We start from the raw sequence: 16,483 nt of genomic DNA on the forward strand, positions 1-16,483 counted from the left end.
TCATTAAAAGCAGCCAGTCATGAAAGGGTACATATTACAGGATTCCATTTGTAGAAAATTTCTAGAATAGGCAAATTTTAGAAGAGAAAATAGATTAGCAGTGCTCAGGGCTGGGCATTGGGGTAAGGTGGGAATCGGCATTGACTGCTGATTGACAGGGTTTTTCTTTTCTTTAGTGGGGGGACAAATTGTTCTAAAATTAGATGATAATTATTGCTGTACAATCCTGTGAAAATATTAAAAAATTCATTGATTGGCATACTCTAAGTGGTGAGTTTTATGACACGTGAACTATATTTCAGTAAAGCTGTTTAAAAATAATCACAATGAAAATGTTAGTATTAATTGGTGCTCAAAGAGCCAAGTTAAGAGAGGTCTGAGATGAAGGTCATTCTGATAGACATTATTAGCAAGTTTTATACTTTTCAATCACAAAATATTTTACATTAATATGTAAAGTAGTTCTCACAGCTATATCATGAGGCAGGTGTTTAATTATTCTTCCCTCTCTTGGATGAGAAATTTCAGGTTCAGAAAGGCCCTCTTCTTTACTCAGAATGGAACAGTCACTCCTGGCACAGCCAAGGCTGGAACTCAGGCTTCCTAATTTTAAAACCTGAGATTGTCACCCTAAGCCAAGCACCCTGCCTTGGTGACAGCACTCCAGAAGGAAGAGAGAATATGAAGGTCGAGGCTGAGGGCCTCTTCCCTCTTCTGTCTGACTCAAGGTAAAATATGTGACATTTTCCATCTGTGAATTGACCTTCCTGCACTTCTCTTTGGTTCTTTGGTCACCCCGTGGACACTCCCTGTGTGAGTGAGCATTTAATGGATGTGAGGGATGTGATTTCTTAAAGTCTGAAAATGTCATCTTAGGGATCCCTTCCTCCTTCCCTCGAGCCAACTCCTTGAATGATGTGTAATTCACATAGATAATTTCCCCACTACTTGTGATACCTTCAGAGAGGAGCTGCAAATTAAAGAAGAATAAAACTCACCTTGTTTCAATTTCTCCTTGTATAAAATCCCCTTCATCTCACCACAGGTCACCAGAAGTAAAGGAGCCTTAAAATCCACAGTTTTTTCTTTGTGCTTTCTTGAAGCTGAAAGAGGATTTCTTCATTATATCTCACTTTGCAAAGTCACATCCCCCCTCCCCACTGAGGTAAATCCTATAAAGGCACAAAGAGCGTTTAAGAAATCCTACTCCAAAAATCTCTAGAGTTTCAAAGTCTTTCTTCCAAGTGGCATTTTTGATACATAACTACAGAATGTGTACCCCAATTTCACCTTTCAAACTTCATACAAAATAGAATGCTTTATCGGAGAAATTAGACTTCAGTAAAACTGTTTTAACTTCCAATGTAGTTCACGTCACTGATTCTTATATGACAAGGAAACATACAGTTGTTGTCATTAGTTTGATGGGCGTTCTCCAGCTATGCTGTTTTGCTGCAGTTAGGTAGCCAGAGATGAAGTGGGAGACCATAATCAGTCTTCCTATTTGAGCACTGACTGGTCAAGGAGGGAGAGATGAGATAACCTAATGGAGACGGTGTCTGCCTTCTATTTTTGTTCTCTGCTTTCCTCCATTTTTCCCTCCTATCAGCTTTCTCCACAGCTGAGAGAGGAACTCAGGGAGCTCTAGAATAGTATGAAAATTGTACCGGGCAGTGGGTGGAGAACTGGGGACCTGATATCACAGAAGTAGGTGTGAAAGTTCTTCAAAGAAACTACAGGAGGATGAGCAGTGAATCCTGCCCTTCCAAACAGAGGTGTAGAGGCCATGATGGGCAGCAGGAGCTGTCCTTGATCCTGAGACTGGTTTTGAAAAAGGCAGACTATTTAGACTGGGATGAACTAATAAGGGAGGCCGAGGTGGGCGGATAACAAGGTCAAGAGATTGAGACCAGCCTGGCCAACATGTAGAAACCCTGTCTCTACCAAAAAAAAAAAAAAAAATTAGCTGGGCGTGGTTGTGCACACCTGTAGTCCCAGCTACTCGGGAGGCTGAGGCAGGAGAATTGCTTGAACCTGGGAGGTGGTGGTTGCAGTGAGCCAGGATTGCACCACTGTACTCCAGTCTGGTGACAGAGTGAGACTCCATCTCAAAAAAAAAAAAAAAAAAAAAGGTGGTTGGCCTAATTCACCCTCTAGCTTCCCAGATGAGGAAACCAAGTCAAAGAAGGCCAAAGATTGGCACAAGACCACACAGTCAGAGAAAAAAAAAAAAGTCAAAAAGGCTTAGGACACAGATCTCTAACCACAACTCTGGTTAACCTTTAGTATGCAACCTGTGGCTTTCTGTATAGCCAAAGGATGGTCAGCTAAATAACTTATGGGTTATACCCTTTATACAGCAATGGACTATCTCCAGCCTTGAAATTTATCATTTCAGTAGAAGTAGCACTTTAGAGTCCCCTGGGATGCTGAGGTCCTGTTGTAGATGTATCACCAACTTACTTCCCTCTGTCCTTGACACATTTCAGAAAATGACTAAATTGGATACATTTCTCAATAGTACAGCTCCATAAAACAATTAAGGAAATAGGTTTGTAACTGAAAATGCAGCATAAAGCGTAGGAAATTAGATGTTTAGTTATTGAAATTGCATTCCTCTTTTCTTTTTTACCTCTTGATTGGACTCTTTTCTGTGGATCTCTGTCGCTCTGAGTGAAGCGGGTTCTAGGTCTGCCTCTCTTTCTCTCTGAGAAAGTAGAATAGTACAATCACAGTCAATAGGGGGATCCAAGATGGCTGAATAGGAACAGCTCTGGATTGCAGTTCCCAGTGAAAACACAAGGATGAGTGATCACTGCATTTTCAAACGAATTTTTAGTGCCCACAGACCAGAAGATTCCCAGGTGAAAAAGCACCACGAGTCTCCAGCGTGGCTGTTTCAGCCAGTACAGTGGGTCTCTATACAAAAACTCACACAAATCCGAGTGCTGTTTAAACTGGCAACTGGAACGCCTCGGTGACAGAGTCGCCCATTCAACTGAAAAAAAGGGGCTGAAGCAGGGAGACAGGTGATCTGGCTCAGCCGGTCCCACCCCGACAAAGACCATCAGTCTGAAACATTCTGGATTGAGAGTTTCACAGCAAGCACAGCTGGACCCGGGATGGTCCAGCTCTATGGGGAGAATGGCGTCTGCCATTACCAAGGCAGTCCACCACTACCAAGGCAGTCCGCCATTACCGAGGCAGTCCGCCCATTACCGAGGCAGTCCGCCATTACCGAGGCAATCTCTCATTACCAAGGCAGTCCGCCATTACAGAGACAGTCCACCATTACTGAGGCAGACTGCCATTACCGAGACAGTCCTAACTATACCCCTATAAACAAAACTGCAAGGAAATTCACACAGCAGCTGGGCTCAGCAACGCCTCTGCTGGCAGACTGTGACTAGGCTACCTCCTCGCTGGGCAGGGCATCTCTGAAAAAAGGCAGCAGAATGACAGGAACTTACAAATAAAGCCCCACCTTCCCAGGACAGAGCATCTGGGAAAAAAAGGGGGTTATGAGTTCCACTGCAGCAGACTTAAACATACATGCCCAGCAGCTCTGAACAGAACAATGGAGCTCACAGCTCAGCACTTGAGCTCCTATAAGGGACAGACTATCTCTCAAGCAGCTCCCCAACCCCCGTATAACCAAAGAGACACGTCATAAAGGAGAGCTAAGGCTGACATCTGGCAGGTATCCTTCTGGGACAGAGATAACAGAAGAAGAAACTGGCAGAAATCCTTACTGTTCTACAGCCACTGCAGGTGATCCCCAGGCAAGCAGGGTCTGGAGTGGACCTCCAGCAGTCCTACAGCAGAGGGGCATGACTGTTATAAGGAAAACTAAGAAACAGAAAGAAATAACTTCATTAGCAGAAACCCTACACGCCAGAAGAGAGTGGGGGCCAATATTCAACATCTTTAAAGAAAAGAACTTTCAACCCAGAATTTCATATACAGTCAAACTAAGCTTCATAAGCAAAGGAGAAATAAAATCCTTTATGAGCAAGCAATTGCTCAGAGATTTCATCACCACCAGGCCTGCTTTACAAGAGCTCCTGAAAGAAGCACTAAACATAGAAAGGAACAACCAGCACCAGCCACTCCAAAAACGTACTAAATGGTAAAGAGCATCAACAAAATGAAGAAACTGGGTCAACTAATGGGCAAAACAACCAGCTAGCATCAAAATGGCAGGATTAAATTTAGGCATAACAATATTAACCTTAAATGTAAGTGGGCTAAATGCCCCAATCAAAAGACACAGACTGGCAAATTGGATAAAAAGTCAAAACCCATCAGTGTGCTGTATGCAGGAAACCCATCTCACATGCAAGGATACACATAGGCTGAAAATAAAGGAATGGAGGAAGATCTACCAAGCAAATGGAGAGCAAAAAAAACCAGGATTTGCAATCCTAGTCTCTGATAAAATAGACTTTAAACCAAACAAAGATCAAAAGAGTCGAAGAAGGGCATTACATAATGGTAAAAGGATCAATGCAACAAGAAGAGCTAACGATCCTAAATATATATGTGCCCAATACAGGAGCACCCAGATACATAAAGCAAGTTCTCAATGACCTGCAATGAGACGTAGACTCCCACACAATAATAGTGGGAGACTTTAACACTCCACTGTCAATATTAGACAGACCAACGAGACAGAAAATTAACAAGAATATCCAGGACTTGAACTCAGACCTGGACCAAGCAAACCTAATAGACATTTACAGAACTCTCCACTCCAAATCCACAGAATATACATTCTTCTCAGCACCACATCACACCTACTCTAAAATTGACCACATAATTGGAAGTAATCACTCCTCAGCAAATGCAAAAGAATGGAAATCATAACAAACAATCCTTCAGACCACAGTGTAATCAATAAATAATAATAAATAAATCCTGGATTTACTGATTTTTAGAAGGATTTTTTGTGTCTCTGTCTCCTTCAGTTCTGCTCTGATCTTAGTAATTTCTTGTCTTCTGCTAGCTTTTGAGTTTTTTTGATCTTGCTCCTCTAGCTCTTTCAATTTTGATGATAGGGTGTCGATTTTAGATCTTTCCTTGCTTCTCATGAGGGCATTTATTGCTATAAATTTTCCTCTAGACACTGCTTTAAATGTGTCCAAGAGATTCTGGTACATTGTATCTTTGTTCTTGTTGGTTTTGAAGAACATCATTATATCTGCCTTCATTTCATTGTTTGTCCAGTCAACATTCAAAAGCCAGTTGTTCAGTTTCCATGAACTGATTATGCCAGTTTCAGCCATTCACTCACATCCAAGTTGTAGAAGTAAAGCTCTATTTCCTTCAAAAGAAGTCAAGCTGTGATACCTAACCCCTTACCTTTCCTTGCAGTGGAGTTGATGAAAGTGTCTCATGGAAGAAAGAGCTAATGATTGTGCATCAATCACTTGCAATGCCATTTCATGGCTGCACCTTTCAGGCAAGACACTTTTACACTCTGATCTCACTCCTCTCTTTCACCTCCCCAATCCTGGATGGGACCAAGCCAACAGCGATGGAGTAGGGGTAGGGCCAAGAGAAAATAAGAGAAGACACTGAGCATGTCACCCCCAACTATACGTGTTCCAGACTAAGGCTTGCCCAGGCTGAAGGAGGCAAGGTACTTTAAACTGGGGAGGACATTGGAATTTTAATACTTGGTCAGAAAGGATCCTCAACTACTGAAATGAGACTCTTATTGTTGTTAAAAGGGAAGAGGAAAGTGATAGGGCTTGCTCAAGACAGGAAATAACTCATCTAGGAGGAGGACTTGAAAGGGCAGTGAGAGAATAAACAGGTATTCTGCTCACAATTTACCAGGTCCTAATTACCCAATGATTTAAGGCAAAGGAATTTCCAGGAAAATCAGATAAAACACAGAGGAAAACAATTTTAGAACCTGGAAAGATAAGATCTGATATGAATACAAACAGCTTACAACCCTGGCTTATAATGGGTTTGCTTTTTTTAAATTTCACTGCTCTCAAATTGACTAAGTTTGACCAGTAAACAATAAAGGATATAGGCTTCTCAAAACCTCAACAACATTTGCATTGACCTATAGGGCAAAAGAAAAGTGGTACAAACTTTATCTTACTCCTAATCTCGAAAGGGCCTTGCAGATTCACGTTCGCCTTCTTTTCACCGGAGACCAGCTGGCCATCGGCTTTGCCGTTATCTGGGGATAGTCAGGGGAAAATGTATTAATAGAACAGGGCAGAACAACAGCTGACCGGCTGGACCAAAAGCTAGTGAGGGAGTCCTGGGTTTGATTCTGGATCCCCTTTCTTCATACACTCAGACAAGGAACCTCAAGCAGGTATCCAGAGCATTTTCTGCTTTTAGAAATGTCGACTTTTAAATTACACACAGGATTTAATCGTACATTGAAGTCTCTCAGAATTTGTCTATATACACACAGACTTAAATGAAAATATCATAATGACTCAGTCCAAATAAATTTGTAATTTGAAAGATGACTCAGTCCAAATAAATTTGTAATTTGAAAGCACCCATTCTTGTTTTTGTTTTGTTTTGTTTCGTTTTTTGAGGCAAGAGTCTTGCTCTGTCACCTGGGCTGGAGTGGCAGTTTCCACTCACTGCAACCTCTGCCTCCCAGGTTCAAGTGATTCCTGTGCCTCAGCCTCCCCAGTAGCTGGGATTACAGGCGGTGACCACCACATGCAGCGAATTTTTGTATTTTTAGTAGAAACGGGATTTCATCATGGAGGCTGATCTCGAACTCCAACCTCAAGTGATCCACCCATCTCAGCCTCCCAAAGTTCTGGGATTACAGGTGTAAGCCACCACATCTGGCCAAAAATCCTTGTTCTTAAAATAGATGCAACAGCTTTTTTTTCTTTCCAAACAAAAATGTACATCCACAAACCGGGCAGACATTTAAACTGGCTAGAACAGAAGATACATAGATTGGTGAAAATTAACAATTTTCATTAGGACTCTAAAATCTAAAATCTTACTGTATAGATGCACTGATTCAAAATTGAGCATCATTTGGAAAATAAGACTTAGCCTTCATTGACTAGGAGAAATGAAATACTTAGACCATGACTAAAATAAATAACATACATAATTACGGAAAATTCAGAAAATAAAATGGTCTAAAATATCATCATCTTTAGATAGCCCACAGATGAGGATGGTTATCTCCAGATAGTGATTTGTTCAAAAATATTCCCCTACGCCTTTCTTTTTGCATGTGTTATTTTTTAAAGAAAACTTTTTCATTATAAAATTTGAAGATTTTAAAAATTTTAATATACACACTTACATTTAAATACCACAAATGAAAATATAAACATCACCTCTATTATACTGATCAAATGTAATCACTGCATGTATCTTTATAAACAAACTGCCACTGATTTTTCTATATCTCTATATCTCTTTATGTATACAGATGAATAATTACATACGCCTGCAAAAGGATTGATAGATACATAAAAACATATTTTCACAAGCATAAATTTCACATAAAATATGGTAATACATATATGTACATATATATTTTACAATTGCAGACACATACACATAAACCTTGCTTTCTTCATTTAGCTCTCTTAGGAAGATTTTTCCAAATTAATAAAAATTTCTTGAGCTAAGAAATAAAGTCATACTGAGAATGATAACACCTCCCTATTAACTGTGGATCTCCGGACTATTACATGCATGAGAAACCATTTTGTTGCGGCCATTGCATTCTCAGGCCTCTTTGTCACAGCCTGTTAGTCTACATCCTAACTGATACAGGAGGTACAGAACTATCCTGGCCCTCAGGAACTGCAGCCTTCAGGAATACAATGGGCAGCGCCCTAATAAACTCAAAAGCAGTAACTACTTCCCTCTGCCTGCTTACTGTTCTGTTGGACTTTTTTCTGCGTTGTCCTTTTTATTCTGGTCCAGGAATGCCCCTTCTTTTTTCCTTCAAACCAAAGAGAATGAAGTTAATTATGCAGAGGTATAAATATAATTCTCTGAGTTTCATATGCTAGTAGCATACAAGATTTTTTTTTTAATACTTTGGTCCACTGGAATGGGGCAAACTATTTTATGATCAGTGTACTAGTGGAAAGTTGCGTACAGAGTTCTATGTTAATTCTGCATGATCCTTGGGCCATGGGTTTGGGAGACTAGGAGATTACCTTCCTTGGAAACAAAATTTTTAATGGAAAATTAACTCTTGCTGCCACCTTAGAGTGAATGATAACTGTTGTGGCTTGTTCCCTTTTCAAGTATTTGTTGTGTAAATTGAAATATGCAATGAGAAGGCATAGTCCTCGAAGCTGATGATGTTATGGATAATATTCTCCAATGGAAGTTGGGAGATATTCTGAACTCTGATGTGGAGAGTTTTCATTATGTAATTACATAATTGTTATATAATTTCTATATAATTTCATTAAACAATCTCAGCAGTGCCTCTGCACTGTCAGCCCTCCTTCAGGCTGCAGAGCAGCTGACTCCAGGAAAGCTATTGTGACCCCAGAAACTCATCAGTGTCATGAATCTGGCCATCTGGCCCATTTGCAGTCTGATGTGCCCTTTATCAGAAAAGTGACTCCACAATGCACTGATTTTCTGAATGTCCCTCATCTCCTCCTGTTCACACACTGTGGGAGAGCAGGAGGCTCACTAAAGGGAGCAGTCCCCAGGAAGGGACCATCTCCTTCCTGGACAGTGACCAGGACAAAAGTGGTGGCGGATTGCGAGTGCTCTGTAGACCAATCTTGAAAATTCAGGATTCTGTTGTGACCATTCCTAGGGATGATGCCTCATTCCTTCTCCTGCCAGCCTGGTGGGCACAGTCTTCAGAGTGCCCAGAGGATTCAGATTCAACTCCAGACATGGTTAACGAAAATGCTTTTGCTCTATTTGTATCTAATTTTCTGGATAGAAGATCTAAGTGAGAAAAGGAGATGATTAGGAGAAAAGGATGAAGGTACAGCCACCGGAATGGTACAGACAGATTTTGCAGCAGTGAAGCAAGAGTAAACATTCAGACATCTAAGGTGAGAGCACCTCCAACCCTATGAGGTATGGAGAAAACAGAAGCATTAGTGAGATCTGTCTTTCAGAATTACCCTGGACCCTTTGTCCAGAAGGAAAACACCCTGCTCCAGTTCTCCCATCTCTGAGAATGCTGAGTCGACCTCTCCACACCAGCCATGAGACAGCAGGGGCTAGCCCCAGCTTCTGAGGTCCCACACAGAACCCACTAGACATCGTCCCCACTCCTATTCTTAGTCATTTGTTGGTGGGGGTGACTGTTACCTGGTTGGTATCATGGACAAAGAGGACAGACTGGACAGACTGTCCTTAAGCAGTCCCCCCCACATGCCCACCTCCTCCCCACCCCGACACACAAACACATCAAGGACTGGACGCAATGAATAGAACTGGGAACAAGGCTTACGGCCAGCCAGGAGTCATGCAGGAGGCACTGTTCACCTTCCCCCTGACAAATGTATATCTCACTCAGGGAAGCTCAACTGTAAACACTTCCCTTTGGGGAGTACCTTGTGTGCCCTGGGGATTGTGCTTCTTGTTTGAAAGTCAGGCATTAACTTGGACCTTAGAGGTGGTCAGGTGGTCATAAGGGATCTAAAGCATTCATGGTTTATGAAGTGTGTGTGTGTGTGTGTGTGTGTGTGTGCACGTGCGCACGCGTGTAGAGATGTGGTTCCACTATCTTGCCCAGGCTTGTTTTTGGACTCCTGGCCTCAAGTGATCCTTCTGCCTTGGCCTCCCAAAGTGCTGAGATAATATGAGTGAGCCACTGCAACCACATTTGCCATTTGTTCCTACAACATTTAACAAATGGAATGGATTTGGACCCATGGGTCAGATTAATCAGAGTGGCTGATGGGGTGGTGTCTTCATGAAGAAATTTGCCAGAAGCAAAAATGTGGAAACAATGTGTTGAGAAGCTATTCTCCATGGCATTTCTATACTTATGGTGTCAGGGTATCACCACAAGGTTGTTTGAATAGCAAGCAGCCTTGGAAGCTAGAAATCATGTAGCCTCCAGATTACAGGGCAGATTTATTCCCTGACCAGTATAAAGTGGAGACCATCTCCCTCCTTAGAAATTTTCCAGAGGACATGCCCCTAGAAGAGATTTTCTTAATATCCCCAGAGGAGAGTTGCTTAAATTTCTTCTTAAAAGATAATGTTTAAAATCATACAGTGTGATACCTCCAGCTTTGTTCCATTTTTTCAAGATTACTTTGACTATTTGGGTCTTTTATGGTTCTATACCAATTTTAGGATTCCTTTTTTCTATTTCTGTGAAAAATGTCATTGAAATTTTGATAGAGATTTTACTGACACTCCAGATCACTTTGGGTAATATGGATATTTTAACAATATTCTTCCAGTTTATGAACATGATATGTCTTTCCATTTATTTGTATCTTTTTCAGTTTCTTTCATCAGTGTCATAGTTGTCAGTGTGCAAATATTTCACCCCTGGTAAATTTGTTCCCATTTTATTCTTTTTGTTGCTGTTTTAAATGGGATTGTTTTCTTGATTTCTTTCATGAGAGTTCATTGTTAGTGCATAGAAACACAACTGATCTTTAAAGCCTGCAACTTTACTGAATTCATTTATTAGTTCCAACAGTTTTTTGGTGGAGTCTGTAGGGTTTTCTACATAGAAGATCATGTCACTTGGAAACAGAGACAATTTAACTTCTTTCCAATTTGGATGACTTTTTTTTCTTGCCTAATTGCTCTGACTAGGACTTCCAGCAGCATGGTAAATACAAATATCAAGAAGCACTTAATCTTGACAAGGGTGCCAATAATAAACAATGGGGAAAAGACAGTCTCTTCAGTAAATGATGCTGAGAAAGCTGAATATCCACAAGCAAAAGAATGAAATTAGACACTTGGCTTACACCATATACAAAAATTAACTCAAAATAGATAAATGGCTTAAATGTCAGATATGAAACCATAAAATTCAAAGAAGAAAACAGGGAAAAATTTCCTTGATGTTAGTCTGGGCAATTATTTTTTAGATAAGACACCAGAAACACAGGCAACAAAAGCAAAAATAAGCAAGTGGAACTATATCACTCTAAAAAGGTTTTGTACAGCAGAGGAGATAATATTAAAAATGAAAAGGCAACCTGTGGAATAGGAGAAAATATTTGCAAACCATATATTTGATAAGGGTTACTACCTAAAGTATATAAGGAATCCATGTAACTCAATAGCAAAAAAACAAAAGAAAATCATGTCGTAACCTGACTTAAAAACAGGCAAAGGATCTGAATAAATGTTTTCCCAAAGAAGACATATAAATAACCAACGGGTTAGAAGAAAGCACTCAACATCACTGATCATGAGAGAAATGTAACTCAAAACCATAATGAAATATCACCTTACACCTATTGGGATAACTATTATCAAAAAGGCAAGAGATAACAAGTATTGGTGAGGGTGTGGAGAAAAGGAACCCTTGTATGCTGTAAGTGGGAATGTAAATTGGTACAGCCATTATGGAAAACAGTATGGAGGTTGCTCAAAAAATTAAAAATAGAAAAACATACCATCCAGAAATCTCACTTTGGGGTATGTATCCAAAGGAAATGAAACCAGTATCTCAAAGAGATATCTGCACCCCCGTGTTCATTGCAGCATAATTCACAGTAGTTAAGACACAGAAACAACCTAAGTCTCCATCAACAGATGAATGGATAAAGAAATGTGGTAAGACACATTTCTGTGTATACCGGAAAACATACATAAAATGGTATTTCAAATGATTAAGAGTATTGGGGTTATATCTCTTAATTACTATCTCATATCATACACTGATAAATGAATTCCATATGTGTTATAGATGATATACATATAAAAAATAACATGGCGTATCTATGTACAACTATGTATAACATGGCTGGGACAGTTGAAGAAATTATATAACGATGTTCAGCATTTTCCCATTTCCACATAGACTTTAGATTAAGGATGACAGCATGACGAAATGGAGCACGAAACACAAAAATTAGATACAATTACAAGTGACCGTCAAGGACTTTGAGAACCAGGGAGTCCAGGGATCCTGCTCTCACCATTCCTTTCTCACCAACCTTTTCCTATCCAATCTGAATGACAGCCTGCACACTGAATGGCCAGTCAGGAGAAAAATATATACACATCTCACTCCCCCACATGTACATCAGCAAGTCTATCAGTCGTTCTCATTGGGCCAAATGTTTGGCATATCAGAATCTGTGATGTGAGAGGGTAAGAGGATTACAGAATCCTGCTCTCTTGAACATAGAGTTCTCACCCTGGCCCACTCTGTCATAACCAGCAAGTTGTATTTAATAAGATTCTAGCCAATCTGGTGATAACTAGATTGAAGGTGCTGGTTACCTGCAACTCCTTTCCTCTACCTGTTCATGAATCAGCATAGCTACCTCTCCTCATCACACAAGAGCTGGGTTGCTGAGTTCTGGGAATGCAGAGATTTCTCAGTCTTCCTCCTTTTCCTCCCTAACCACTTTCCCCAGCTTCCTCCAAGGTGAATCATCTAAAAATCTGCTCCTCCAGCCCTGCAGTAGTACTAAATCACAGGGGCTAGTTCAGTTTATCCTTCTTCCTCTTTTTTAACAATATACCTGACATCAGATTGCACCTGAAACATGGGTCAACGTATGTGTATGACTGAACATGTTTCCTCAGGGTTGCAGCTCTGCTGCCAGAGAAGCTTTTTAGCAGCTAAGGCCCAGATGTAGGTTGGGAAAGTGGGCTGGGTAAGAGGCAAGAAGCTTCCGTGGCTAGCTTCTTAAGTAATGCTTTTTTTTTTTTTTTTTTTTTTTAACCCTCAAGACTGTGATATCTATAAGGTTCTCTTGCCTGAATTTATAATCCCCAAACCTCAATTTACTCTCTCCTCATGTAGTCCTCAAATGGTTCCCCTCTGTAGCACTTGCCCAGTATTACAGAGCAGAGGCTCACCACCCGTGGGCCTTCTTCACGTTAAGTTTTACAATGAACAGCATGGAGTTTTTCTGCTAGCAGTTATGACTTCAGAATCAGAATCAATCTTACATACATTTAACGCTATCTTACAGATAAGGAAACGGAAATGAAAAGAGGCTAAATGGTTTAACCAAGGTTCTACATCCGCTCTGCTGAGACTGAGCAGAACTAGAACCCAGATACCTTGATTCCTATAAACGAGTGCTCTTCCCACTGTCCTATGATACTTTCCAAAGCAACATGCTGGAAAAGAGAGAGAAGGTGCCCATTTTCAGTGAATAGTGCTCATCAATTTTTGCATTATTTGAGAGCCAGAGCAAACTGTAAGAGATACTGAGTAATGGAGGTTAAGGGGGCACTGCAGTTTGAGGCAAGCAAGTCAATTTTTCTTTTTAAGGATTCTCTAAAGCTGCCATAATGGAAACATGAAGCAATAACAGCCTAAGGCACAGAACACTTAGAAGCACAGAAAACATGTCTCATTCAATCTACCTTTCCCAGTTATATTAGGTTAGCCTTGGGATGTTAAACCTGCCAAATTCCTGTTAATGTCAATATTTTGACCCCCTCTCATGAATCATGAATATTCTTAATCGCAAGTGAAATGGTGAATCCTTTCAGAAGATTTTAAATGGACTTTGCCCAGATTCATTCAACCAACCTCTGTTACCTTCAAACTTTTCTTATGAAGCTACCTACATCTGACAGCCTTCATAAAAGTAAAGAGAGTTAAGACCTTGCTCTGGATTAGGCTTTGGCTTAAGAGAATGTTGTGGCTGATCTGATCTTCCACCTAGACCACTCAAGCTTTCTCCATATCAGCAATGAGACTGTTCCATTTTATCATTCAAGTGTTTACTGGAGTAGCACTTTTAATTTCCTTGAAGAACTTTTCCTTTGCATTCATAACTTGGCCAATTATTTGCTGCAAGAGGCCTAGTTTTCAGCTGATCTCAGCTTTTGACATGGCTTCCTTACTAAGCTTCATCACTTCTAGATTTTTTATTTATTTTATTTTTTTTTATTTTTTGAGACGGAGTTTCGCTCCTGTTACCCAGGCTGGAGTGCAATGGCGCGATCTCGGCTCACCACAACCTCCGCCTCCTGGGTTCAGGCAATTCTCCTGCCTCAGCCTCCTGAGTAGCTGGGATTACAGGCACGCGCCACCATGCCCAGCTAATTTTTGTATTTTTAGTAGAGACAGGGTTTCACCATGTTGACCAGCATGGTCTCGATCTCTTGACCTCGTGATCCACCCGCCTCGGCCTCCCAAAGTGCTGGGATTACAGGCGTGAGCCACCGCGCCCGGCCCACTTCTAGATTTTTATTTAAAAAGAGATACATGTGACTCTTCCTTTAACTTGAGCACTTACCGGCCATTGTAGGGTTATTAATTGACTTATTTCCCATTTTTTTATGTAGGTTTTTCCTATCACACTATTTAAAATTCTTCCAGCCTCTTTCTATTACCCAATTTTAAAGACACTCCCACAGTTTCAGGAATATGTTATAGCCACATCCCACTGCCAAGTACCAAAATCTGTATTACTCTTAATTGCTGCCATAACAAATCACACAAATTTAGTAGTGTAAACAAAACATAAATATATCATCTTCCTGTCATGTCAGTGAGAAGTATGACATGGGTCTTACTGTCTAAACTCAAGGTGTCAGTAGGTCTTCATTCCTTTCTGGAGGCTGGGGAAGACAACCTTCCTTCTTGGAAGAAGGGACCAATAAAACTCCGGCATTAAAAACGTATTTGTAACACCAAAAGCAAGTACATTCTTATTTATTCTTACTTCTTTTCCTCTTGGGTTTTTCCAACGTAGAATTTTTTCCAATATCCACGGTATCTAGAAAATAACAAGTGGTGGTGAGGAAACAGAAATTAACAAATAAAAGTTACGGATTTTAGGACAATTCATACTATAGAAGGCTTGAGTTTATAAAGATGTTTGGAAAGTCATTCCTCTCGTCCTTCTAGAAGAACCAAAAGCCCACTGAACTGAGGACTCGGAGTCTAGGATGGGTCCTGGGTCTTCTATCAGAAATACGTGCTGGGCTAAGAAGAGTAGACCTGCAGTCTTCCCTCCTGACAATTAAGTATGAGGATTAGTTGTCTTTTGGGTGAGCCCTTTCTAAGGTGTAGCAAAGTGACACTATTATCTACCAGCAGAAGTTCACTGGGCTATCTTGGGTTCCATGGAATATGGAGTGTGATTTAACATATTAATGCAATAAACAAGATAACTGCCACTTTAAAGAGCACCGTTCTATGACATCATCCACATGTAATCAACATAGCCCATCTTGATAAATAAAACATGATAATCTCTTGCCTCCCTGATGTTCTCCAAAGGCTCGGGTGAAACAAATGCAGAGAACAGGATACTGGGGGGACTGGAGCACCTGCCCCTACTCTTCCCAGGGTCTGCGGGGCCCACTGAGCCACCCCATCCCACGGCTCTCAGGCAGCCTTACCCATTTGGCCACATGCTTGGTCACTTTCCATCTTTGCTTCTGGGCCTTCTGGGACTTCTTCTGAGAAACACATGACACAAGAACCCTTCTCATTTTCACATGCTGGTTGCTCTGCTCCTGGGCCAAAATTGTGATTTATGAACATTTAATTTGCCCCAGTGACCCTCTTTTCTGCATTCTGATTGCTACCCCTTTCTCTACTTCTCCTTTGAAATCTTCCTTTACTGCTTCTCCCTATATTTGACTCTTCCTTTAAGTCTCCCTTTTTAATCCCCTTCTGTCTTCTTTTCTTTATCAGAACTCTGTTTCTGTTTTTATTATTTTAAAGTTATAATTATTTGGTACATCACATCATAGCAAGCTAGAAGCAAGCTCTTCTGATTCTCCTTCTTTAGTCATTTGGTGATCTAGTTAACCAGATACTAATGAAAACAAGACAATTATTTTATTTTTATTATTGTATTTTCTTATCTTCCAGTTATGTCAGTGAGAAGTGTGACACGGGTCTCACTGCCTAAACTCATGATGTCAGTAGGCCTTTATTCCTTTCTGAGGTCTGGAGAGGACAACCTATTTCCTTGTCTTTTCAGCTTCTAGAGGTCACCTGTGTTCATTGGTTGACCTCTAGACAGTGACCAGAGAAGAGTTCCCAGTGCTGTCATGCTGCACACCAATATTCTGAGCTAAAATGAAGTGCTCTCTGGAAAAAAAATACCTACTCCAATAATCACACCTGACCCATAACAGAGCCATGCTCTCCCCATGTGTTGCACCTCATCCTCCTTTTCTCTACTTTTATTTTTCTATTTGTAGTCCTGAGAGTAAAAAAGAAAAAAAAAAGCTCTTATCATTCCAGAAAATACTAATGCTCTTCAAAAATAGGAAGAAATAACTGTTTCAACTTGTCCTAATTGGCCCTTTACTGCTTACATCACTAACCACATTTCTGAGAGCTAGCCCA

General features: G+C 40.6%; 1 protein-coding gene across 6 annotated transcripts in view; it reads right to left on the bottom strand.

Annotated features, from left to right (window-relative positions):
- The window catches only part of SP140L (SP140 nuclear body protein like), a 60,454-nt gene that overhangs the window by 14,074 nt on the left and 29,897 nt on the right, over nt 1-16,483 (bottom strand). For all 6 annotated transcript variants that reach the window (XM_012434057.3, XM_012434056.3, XM_064372909.1 and 3 more), the window contains exons 5-10: nt 15,523-15,639; nt 14,841-14,894; nt 7,898-7,963; nt 6,119-6,199; nt 2,633-2,707; nt 999-1,103 (exon numbers count right to left, since the gene is read on the bottom strand). In XM_012434057.3, coding sequence (XP_012289480.2) covers nt 999-1,103; nt 2,633-2,707; nt 6,119-6,199; nt 7,898-7,963; nt 14,841-14,894; nt 15,523-15,639 — 498 coding nt within the window. The remainder of the gene's footprint in view (nt 1-998; nt 1,104-2,632; nt 2,708-6,118; nt 6,200-7,897; nt 7,964-14,840; nt 14,895-15,522; nt 15,640-16,483) is intronic.

This window comes from Aotus nancymaae, unplaced genomic scaffold (genome assembly GCF_030222135.1).
Source record: "Aotus nancymaae isolate 86718 unplaced genomic scaffold, 86718_ANA_hifiasm-v0.15.2.pri h1tg000008l, whole genome shotgun sequence".
In the NCBI taxonomy this organism is placed as follows: Eukaryota; Metazoa; Chordata; class Mammalia; order Primates; family Aotidae; genus Aotus; species Aotus nancymaae.